At 47.4% G+C, this 10,225-nt stretch overlaps 1 protein-coding gene across 2 annotated transcripts in view; it reads left to right on the top strand.

Moving 5' to 3' along the window:
• RBM5 (RNA binding motif protein 5) overlaps positions 1–9,690 on the top strand; it is a 15,274-nt gene extending 5,584 nt beyond the window's left edge. For both annotated transcript variants that reach the window (XM_074914666.1, XM_074914665.1), the window contains exons 6-24: positions 565–648; positions 1,344–1,404; positions 1,566–1,631; positions 1,780–1,940; positions 2,879–2,976; positions 3,443–3,530; positions 3,736–3,813; positions 3,898–3,970; positions 4,478–4,563; positions 4,900–4,978; positions 5,230–5,321; positions 5,867–6,031; positions 6,509–6,655; positions 6,736–6,807; positions 7,257–7,436; positions 7,644–7,718; positions 8,186–8,283; positions 8,362–8,491; positions 9,011–9,690. In XM_074914666.1, coding sequence (XP_074770767.1) covers positions 565–648; positions 1,344–1,404; positions 1,566–1,631; positions 1,780–1,940; positions 2,879–2,976; positions 3,443–3,530; positions 3,736–3,813; positions 3,898–3,970; positions 4,478–4,563; positions 4,900–4,978; positions 5,230–5,321; positions 5,867–6,031; positions 6,509–6,655; positions 6,736–6,807; positions 7,257–7,436; positions 7,644–7,718; positions 8,186–8,283; positions 8,362–8,491; positions 9,011–9,136 — 1,959 coding nt within the window. In that variant the 3' untranslated portion in view covers positions 9,137–9,690. The remainder of the gene's footprint in view (positions 1–564; positions 649–1,343; positions 1,405–1,565; positions 1,632–1,779; positions 1,941–2,878; positions 2,977–3,442; positions 3,531–3,735; positions 3,814–3,897; positions 3,971–4,477; positions 4,564–4,899; positions 4,979–5,229; positions 5,322–5,866; positions 6,032–6,508; positions 6,656–6,735; positions 6,808–7,256; positions 7,437–7,643; positions 7,719–8,185; positions 8,284–8,361; positions 8,492–9,010) is intronic.
• Positions 9,691–10,225: the final 535 nt, after the last annotated feature.

Below are 10,225 nucleotides of genomic sequence, written 5' to 3'. Positions count from 1 at the left end.
CTTGTAATCCAGCCTCCAAGAAGTCTAAGCAAGGGTCCCTTTGGGAGAAATTACTGTATTTTCAGAGGGACACTTCTGAAGAAAGTGCTTGGAAAAGTAATCCATATGTGGTTAAAAGGTCTGGGGTATATGGAGTAGGGGAAGAAGTGAAGCAGTCACCTAAGGACCTGTTTAAAAAGTCGCTCAGAGCTATACCAGAAGTGAATAGAAATGTGGGGGCAAAGAGACTCCTAAAAAATGTGTTAATCCTGAATGCAGCAGGTTAGGACTTTGTCTCCTTCGAGACACTTCCTGGTTCCATGTCAGCGTTTAGTGTTTGGCAGCTTTTTCAACACTCCCTGATTCCGTTTATCTTTGCTCCACATCCCATTCTCTTACTGCCCTCGTCCTCCTCTCTGCAGGATTGGATGGGCAGGGTGTAGGTGGCGGTGGTTGTCCTCCACATCCTCCCCATATGTTGTCCATTTAATTCAGGAGCACTGATTCCTCCGAAGGGTGCTCTGCCATGGGAAAATGGACATGTGTGCCTTGATACAGGAATAATTGAAACCACTTTTTTTGCAGAAAAAGCTGGTGATTCAAGGGAAGCAGATTGCGATGCACTACAGCAACCCCAGGCCTAAATTTGAGGACTGGCTTTGCAACAAGGTACAGTGCATGTTTTTATCAGAAGGAGTTTGTCAGGCTTCACTGCTCTCAGTGGTTTGAACAAAGCAATACGTGGTTGAGCCGTACTGCTGGTCTGTATGACATTGTAGGGATAGTAAGATGAGGAAATGAAAAGGTTTTGTAGCTCTGGTGACTATATAGATGGACTGATGGGTGTTACCCCAGAAGATGCAAAGGTTGGGCAGTGAGCTGTAGTGGAACATGAAGTGGTTGGGTCGATGACTAATTGCTGCTGGTCTGCTGCATACTGTAGTGTGCTCCTCACTTGACACCCCCCACCACCCCCAAGTGGAGATGATTTAGTAAGATGGAGACGAGGCTGTTTTGTCAGGCTTTAACTACACTTTTTGTCTGTAAAGAACTTGTTTTCCAGACTGTGTTTCGTTCTAACATTGTGCTTTTTAAAGTAGTTACTACACCTGAGATTGTAATTTGAAAATCACACGGTTAAAATAACTAAATAATTCGGGAGGACTAGGAAAAATGTAGCTGGGATGTTCTGAAAAGCAGCTGTGATACAGATGAGGGTGGCTTTTGCTGTTCTCGATTATTCTGGTGGGCTTAGCTTTGTTACATTACTTTGTGTGAATGTGTGGCTTTTGTTACTGCATAGCAAATGGCAGCATTGTTACAAATTACCCACATTCTTACCTGGCTTCTCTTGTTCCTCATAGTGCTGCCTTTACAACTTCAGAAGGAGGCTAAAATGCTTCCGCTGTGGAGCAGATAAATTTGGTATGTTACATTGATCCCTTTGGCTGTGTTTGATTTTGTGGGAAACTTTCTGTCCTGTGTTGGAAGCAAAGTTCACTGTAGGTCCTGGGCTGGCTTGTGAAATGCTGAGTTTGAGTGAATGAGCTATGGTGTGACTAAGATATTTTCCTCTTCTTACAAAGATTCAGAACAGGAGGTACCACCTGGAGCAGCAGAAGCCGTTCAGTCTGTGGATTATTACTGTGATAGTAAGTTATCTTTGACTTACTGTATAACGTGAAACGTAAACACATGTACCAAAATCCTTCCTGTACCTCACAGTGCCCACTAAAGAATTTGAAGTACTCTGAAAGCCATTATGTGCACAGCTAATGTCATGCTTTCTTTTCTTCTCAGCCATCATTCTCCGAAACATTGCTCCTCACACTGTAGTGGAATCCATCATGACTGCTTTGTCTCCATATGCGTCCCTGGCAGTCAATAATATTCGTCTTATCAAAGACAAGCAGACTCAGCAAAATAGAGGCTTTGCGTTTGTGCAGCTGTCTTCTGCCATGGTGAGGGCCTTACTGAGGCGTTGGGAGAAAAACAGGTTGTTAAGATGCTTCTGTAGCTGAAGCATTTAGAGCCTTTGAGCTCTGAAGGACAGCCCCAGTTCACCAGAGTTTAATTGACAGTGTGTCAAAGCCGTTTATCATTAGCTGCATTTGGGAAAGAAGGTGGTAGGATGTTGGGAGCACACTGGAAAGCTATTTTTATAGCAAGAGTGCTGTTGCAGATTGAAAGCTAGTTTCACACTTGGATCACAAAAACTATGGTCTGGGATCATATTTTGATCTCAAAAATTAAGGGCTGGGGCATATAATGTGGGAGAAGGTACCCACGGAATTGGGCTTCTTCCACCTTGAGAAGGGGGAGGTGAGGGATCTCGCTGCTCTCTGCAGCATCCAGTGGGAGGGCGTAGGGACAGTAGAGACAGATTCTTCTTGAGGCTACACAGGGATAGGAATGTAGGCAGCAGCCATAAATGGAAACTTGGGAAATTGCAGTGAAGTATAAGGAAAACCTCATAACTGTGAGGGAGGTCAAATACTGGAACAGGGTCTCTGAATGGCAGTAGAGTCTGTTCCTGCATATACTAAACTTGATCAGCAACATGATCTGTTTGGACCTGCTTTAGACAAAATGGAACAGTTGTTGGCATGAAAATGGGTCCCTAATGTCAGTCTCTTCTGGTTTCTTGAAGTAATTTGGGGTAAATACTTGCTTCATAATGTTAAGATTTTTAAGATGCGTGAGATCAGTGGCCCAGGGAAACCATTATTTTGCATGTGGGCTGTGATCAGTCCCATTGTGCTCTTCTACGTGTGTATACTGTGAAGAGATGGAGGTGTTCTTACTGCTTTCAGTGGCTGTATGTGTAAAGCTGGAGCTTTGGGAACTTGTGAATCGTCAGTAACCTGCCTTTCTTAACAATGAGTATTTCTTGTTGTAGGATGCTTCTCAACTGCTGCAGATTTTACAGAGTCTTCAGCCACCACTAAAAATTGATGGCAAAACAATTGGTGTTGACTTTGCAAAGAGTGCCAGAAAGTGAGTTGCAATAGCAGGGTTGTTTGTTTTTTTTCAACCATCACCACCCCCTGCCATATATATTAGATATTAGTTGGTGTCACCCAGGCTTTTAAGATTACTGTCACCCCATAGGTTTGCTTCCCTTGTCTTGTGTTGCATTCATCCCGCTCTTCACTGTGTGAGGAGAGTGACAGCAGTGTTTCCTGTCACCCCTATTTCCAGTCCTTTGAAGATAACATGGTAACTGCTTGTGTACACAGCATGCTTGTTTCCTTGGAGACTACTGACTTCTTGTTGACTGTACAACAATGAACCCAAAGTTCCTTTATTTGCCAGGCAGTGCTTTGGCTCATGCATTACAATCAGCATGGTTTGCAACTGCCAAGAAATCCACGCATAAGGACAGACTTTTACCTTCTTGCATAGGGAAATGCTTCAAAAAAAAAGGACTGTTTACTCAGATGCATGATTTTTGTGGTTACAGAGACTTACTTCTGCCAGACGGTAACAGAGTCAGCGCCTTCTCTGTGGCAAGTACAGCCATTGCTGCAGCTCAGTGGTCATCCACTCAGGTATGATTTGGATGCTGTTGCTCATAGTCCTGCTTTCCTGAAAGTGAAAATGTAGCGCATATAATTTCACTGCTGGCCATTTGATTGAACTGACCGAAGCTAATATGACAGATCTGCTCTGACAGACTGGAGCCTAAGCAGTGTTGAAATTTTTAAATGCAGTAACTTACCTGTCCCTGACAAAAATCACTTGCTTGAATTTCAGCCACAGACTGGAGAAGGCAGCACTCTTGACTACAGCTACCTCCAGTCAGGACAGGATGGCTACACACAGTATGCTCAGGTTAGTAGTGGCAATTGTGTTCTAACTGGTAGGTGGTTGTAATTTGGGTATCTGCTCATCTTGCACTGTCACTTCCCTTTGCAGTACTCCCAGGATTATCAGCAGTACTACCAAAATCAAGGAGGAGTGTTGGACACAGACACAGCTACCATATCAGGTAGTACTTCTGATGTGTGGGAGATGTAGTTGTTTGTAATGACAGTTTTGCAATAGTGGTATTTTACCTTAGCTTTTATGTTTATTCTGCTGCGTAAAGGGATACTTGGCTCATTCTGCTTTCAGTATTTCTGAATATGTGTTACTAGAGAAGCATAACAGGTTCCTTCAAGCAGGTCCTCTGTGAAATGAGAGAGCAGCCTCTGTTGCAGACTATTGGTGAAAGCCTTGAGCTCACAAGAAGTGTAAGTGTCTGTAGAAAAATCTTCAGTGCTAGCAGCTGTTAGGAATCACTGACTTTGGGAGCAGAATGTTTCCTCCTGAAAAGGAAACTATTCCTTGTCTGGGTACCCACTGTGTATCTGTCTCTTTCTGAACGTTTATTGCCTTGTTTGGCTGCTGGAGCTGGAATTAGGAGCTGAAACTGTAAACAAAATAATTTTAGCCCTAGGATGAAGTACTGTTTTACAAATTATCTGGCTTATCCATTACTGCTCTCTGTTGGCAGGGGCTCCAGTCACTACCACCACAGCAGCAGTCGTGTCCCAGAGTCCTCAGTTATATAATCAGCAGACAAACTCACCTGACTCTCCGGTAATTACAGCGCTAAATTGCTTCTTGCTTTCAATGCCAGGGTTATGTGGGATATCTAGCTTAGCTGTGGCCTTTGTTCTTTAAAGTGGGTGGTACAGCAAAGCTGCTGGGTGTCCATGGGTTAGTCACAGTGCTTGTGGTTGTAAGTCATCTGCCATGTCTTTTCTGTGATAGTTTTGTTCTTTGTTAAAGGTGAGTGCTAAGTGCACTGGTGAGGAGGAGCTAGCTGTTGTACGTGTGGTGTGGGCTGCTCGTGCCTTGGCTTGCTGTTCTTATTTTATTGTGCCTCAGTGACAGATTTTCTGATTGAGGTTCCTGGTTTGGGTTTTTTTCCAGACACAATCAGCACCACCTACCACTAGTACTCAGGCACAAACGGCTCCCCCAACTGGCGTAGTCCCTGGAACCAAGTACGGTAAGCAGTCAGGAGGTGGTCCTGGGGACAGATATCTGTCACTGCATAGCGAGAGAGACTTGGCTTTGCCTGAGTGCTTTGTCACCATATGTCAGTGGTGAAGCTGTCTCTGGAGAGTGTACTCTGCATGGGTGGTTGAGGCTTGTCTGCCTCATGACTGCTAGTTATCTCAGAATATTACCTGAAATGTAGAAAGATATCTGTCTGAATTCAACTCTAGTGACCATGTCCCGCACTTGAATTTTTTACAGCTGTCCCTGACACTTCCACCTACCAGTATGATGAGTCTTCAGGATATTATTACGATCCTATAACAGGGCTCTACTACGATCCTAATTCCCAGGTAAACGCAACTTCTCCCCACGTGTCTTAACTGTTAAGGTCCATTAGTTCCCTGTCTCTCATCATATGAGTGAAATTAACTTTGAGGAGTACAAAGAACCAAATGCAGCAGGCAACATGATTTCCCTCTGGTAGAGCCCTCCATTTTTCTCTCCTTTCTCTTAACTTTCCTCCCAGTTTGGCCCATATAAGATTAGCACTTGTCGACACTGTAGTTGACCGACAGACGCTGTAGTTGAGCTATTTCATTGCGGAGTGCCCAGCAGAGTGCACCCAGCTGTGGGCTCCACTAGGTCATCTCTTGGGAGAGGCAGAAGGTTCTCTGTAGTGCTGTTGGGCAGAGTGCCTGTGTTTAGGGACAGAGGCAGCAGCCACTTCATGCCTTTTGACTCCTTTGCAGAGTCTGCAGAACTTGTTTGGCTTCTGCAGAATGCCTTCCCATTTGATGTGGTTGTCTGCATCAGACAGCTTGCATGGGTTCTCCCTTGGACGCTTCGCGTGCATTGAGGTATCTAACTGTGGGACTCTTTTTTTTCTTTCTGGCAGTATTATTACAATGCCTTAACCCAGCAGTATCTTTACTGGGATGGCGAAAAGGAGACCTACATGCCTGCTGCAGAAGGTATCACATACCAACAGACAGCTACCACAACCACCACCAAAGAAGTCAAGGAGAAGAAAGAGAAGCCTAAGAGTAAAACAGCTCAACAGGTAAAAGACAAAATGGGATTGTAACTGAGCTAAAATTTTCTGTGGAATGGGATAATGATTCTTCTTTTACATGACAAAGGAAATCCTAGGCTATTCGGTGGGGTGCATGCCTGCAAATTGCAGGCATTGTAGAGGGCTGAGGAGAGGTGGAGTTGGCAAGGCTTCAGTGCAGAAATAAGCTCTGCATAGGAGGAATGCATATGGAATTGTGCCAGGACCAGTGGGAGTATAACTGAGCTGTCACTTACAGGATTAGATTGATAAGAAGGGTTCATACAGTAAAACAAGCAAGCTGCGGTACCTTTGAACACTGTATACAGGGAAGCAGCTGCACTACATCCAGTGTCCTGTGATTTAAAAATAAAAGGTAGTGGTTTGACTTGTTCTGGAAACTGTATGCGAGATGAATCTGTGTCCTAGGAGATTGATAGCTGTGAGGGAAGGGGAGCTGTCTGAGCAAACCACTCTGCCTTTCAGATTGCTAAAGACATGGAGCGCTGGGCAAAGAGTTTGAACAAGCAGAAAGAGAACTTCAAGAACAGCTTCCAGCCACTGAGCACCAGGGAGGAGGAGCGGAAGGAGTCAGCTGCTGCTGATGCAGGCTTTGCCCTCTTTGAGAAAAAGGTGAAGGTGCTGGCAACAGTGTGCGGCGGGGTGTGGAGTGGCAGGGAGCTCGGTGCTCATGGTGTTCTTGTCTCATCCAGGGAGCTCTGTCTGAGAGACAGCAGATCTTGCCAGAGGTGATGAAAAATGGGGACGATGAAAATCCGCTGAAGGTGAGTATGAGATACCTGAAAGAGGTATTACCAGTGGTTGCTGGTGAAACACTTTAAAGGAGGTCTAGCAGATACTGGTTTTCCAACCTGGATTTCTACAGCATCGTCTGTAAAAGGTTGAGGTGGTTACAGTGGTCCGGTGCCAGTGCAGTAGGCTGGGTGACTGGGGTACACTGAGATAAGCTCTGATTTCTTCTAGCCTCGAGCTCAGTTGAGGTTTTGCGGTTTCTAAGAAAACTGCACTCAAATTATTGTTTGTCTAGTGGGATCTGAGTCTTGCAGCAGCTGTAGTATGTGGTTCTTTCAAGTTGCATTTCATCCTTAGTGATGAGGGAGTGATGCCCCTCCTGTGCAACGAACACATCTCCAGCCTGTCTGTTCCCTTTCTGGGCTCTCTGAACTGTGGTGATGCTGTTGCACTCCCCTTAACGCTGTTCCTTCCTTTCCAGCGTGGCCTTGTGGCTGCCTACAGTGGCGATAGTGATAACGATGAGGACTTACTGGAGAGAATGGAGAATGAGGAAGAGAAGCTGACTGACTGGAAGAAGATGGCTTGTCTGCTGTGCAGAAGGCAGTTCCCAAACAAAGACGCTCTGATTCGGCACCAGCAGCTGTCTGACTTGCACAAGGTAGATGTACTATGCTGTTGAGAAGGTACTTGATCGCTGTAATTCAGCGTATAAACCAAAGCCATGACGCGTGTTGCTGTTCAGAAAACTGTTCCTCTTAAAGCAAAAATAGTTGCAAGTGGATTGTTGCTCTCCCAGCAGTCAGCTACTTGGGTAAAGAGCTGTTGTGTATTTCACATCGCTAACATGAGTCTCTTCTCATTTCAGCAAAACATGGATATCTATAGGAGATCGAAGCTTTCAGAGCAGGAACTTGAAGCCTTGGAACTGCGTGAGAGAGAGGTCAGTGTTGAGATGAGCAGATGAATAGCTCATGGAAAACCTGCACAGATGATATGTTGAGCTCTCTTTATCCTGACACACATCACTCAAGATAATCCTCATAAGCCAACCCCTTCTTGGGTCAAGGTTCAGAGCTGTCCTGTTACATGGAGAGAAGTGTCCTGTATCCCACAGCTAGTGCTGAGCAGGGAAGGGTCATTCCACCTCCAGCTCAGGGCCACCAGATGGGGACCACCTTCGAGTGGCAATCCAGCAGGCACTGGAGCTGGGCTCCTCCTGCCCTAGTGCAGGCTCTTAGGTCTCCAGGGTCTTGAATTTGAGGTTCCCCTTTCTGTTAAAGTCAAGCTGTGTTTTAGAAGGCTGCAGTGGACAGCTTGCTATTACAGCAGGTGTTCAGCTTACTTCCATAGCTCAAAGATGAACAAATGTGTCTTTAAATCAGTGCTAAATCTGGTTACCTTACACAGATGAAATACAGAGACAGAGCAGCCGAGCGGCGGGAGAAGTACGGCATCCCAGAGCCCCCCGAGCCCAAGCGCAAGAAGGTCTATGACGCTGGCACAGTGTATGTATCTGAAAGCTCCTCAGCCATTGCTTCGATACGCCATGAGCAATTCAGTTAACAACTCTCTTCTCCCTGCAGCAATTATGAACAGCCCACCAAAGATGGCCTTGACAACAGCAATATAGGCAACAAGATGCTGCAGGCCATGGGCTGGAGGGAAGGCTCTGGCTTGGGAAGAAAATGTCAGGGCATCACAGCACCCATTGAGGTGAGTAGAGATGGATGCTTCCTTGATGAGGTTTGATGTCGCCTTTTTTATCCAGAAGCACTCACTGCTGAAGATCTGTGGAGGAAGCTGTGCCATCCGCAGCAGAGCTGCCTTTGTTCTCATTAGCTCCTACTCTGGTTTGTCCTGTCAGAGGCTAAAGCTGGGGCAGAGCTGGGACTCGGACGGGCAGGGCTGTGCTTCCTTCCTGCCGAAGGCTGCGTGTGCTGCTGTGGGTGGGCCGCCCTCCCCTCTCTCAGCGGTTGCCTTCCCAGCGTTTGCTGCGCTCTGGGGCTGCTGTCAACGGCATGGTCTCTGCGCTTGGGGCAGCGTCGGCGCAGGGTGAAGCCAGCAAGCGTGGGCTGTTGTGTGCCTTCTGTGCTGTCCGCGTCCACGTTCAGGGCTGTGTGGGACCCCCTGGGAGCTTGGGAAGCCGGCAGGGCTGACGGGAGTGCTGTGGCATCCTGTATGGTGGTGTGGTCTCTGGCTGCGGAGCTGAAGCGTGTCTCTCTTCCCTTGCAGGCCCAGGTACGGATGAGAGGGGCTGGCTTGGGAGCCAAGGGCAGCTCCTACGGTGTCTCCACTGCAGATTCGTACAAAGACGCGGTGCGGAAAGCCATGTTTGCTCGCTTCACGGAGATGGAGTAACGTGCTCTGGCCTGCAAAGCACTTGTTAGCCAGAACTGACTGTTAAATGCTGTAGCCTTGGTGGCCTGGCTGTATTCTGGTTATGGTTTAGAGTTGACCATTTCATTCCCTTGGACTTTTTTTCCCTCTCGGCATGTCACACTTCCATGAGCAGATTGTTTGAACTGCCCCAACTTCATGCTGGAGAGCTCTGGTTAGACCAAAGGGGATGCTGATCTTTATACGGTCCTGTATATAGTGTAATGTATTTTGTGTTTGGAGCGTGTTGTCCAGATACCGTTCCTGCCCTCCAGAGCAGGGGCAGGACTTGTTCGCTGTGGTTTCACACCGTCTCTGCTCTCCTTTCGTTGTATTGTCTGTCTGTTTGGTTTTGGTTGGTTTTTTTTTTTTTTCAGAGAACTTTCCTGTACATTTTGTATGATACATCTTTGTATAGACTTTTTGAAGACTTTGATTCTAGTTGCCAGTTTGGCTCATTTCCAAAAGAAATACATCCAAAAATGATCCTATTTCTGTTTCTCAGTGGGTGAATGAAGAATAAGTTGCCAATGCTACTTGTCCTTTCTGTGGTTCTGCTTCTTCCTCGATGAGACTTCATCCCAGAGCCTCTCCTCCACGCTCGCCTGCTTCCTTCCTTGTGCTGTGCTCTGCCTTGTTCCCAGTGTATTTCTCACAGCTCTGGTGTGGTCGAGGGCTGGTGCAGGACCACCTTCACCTCTCCTCTCCCTTTCTGCTACAGCCACAGGGGCAGGAGAGGACCCCCAGAACCGCTCACAGGTCCTGCGTGGGAGCCGGCCAGCCCCTGCCCGGGGAGGGGGGCCTGAGGGGGACCTGGCACCGTGGCTGCTGGGGCTCTGGGCTGGGCCTGGACTTGCCGCTGGGCTGCGGGAGGGCGAGCCACCCCCTCTCCCAGAGCTTCCCCCTGCAGCTCATCATCCGCGCTTCTCTCTTAGGTGTTGCCCTCGTGTCCTCTTCCTCAGAGCCCAGATGAGCGGCAGGGGGCTCAGCCCTCGCCCCTGCCCCTGGCTGTGGGGTATGCTCAGCGCCCCCCGTGTAGCACGAGCCATGAGCCCTCTTCCCCGGGTGCAG

This window comes from Athene noctua, chromosome 10, assembly GCF_965140245.1.
Source record: "Athene noctua chromosome 10, bAthNoc1.hap1.1, whole genome shotgun sequence".
In the NCBI taxonomy this organism is placed as follows: Eukaryota; Metazoa; Chordata; class Aves; order Strigiformes; family Strigidae; genus Athene; species Athene noctua.
This window is presented reverse-complemented; position numbering and strand designations above follow the sequence as displayed.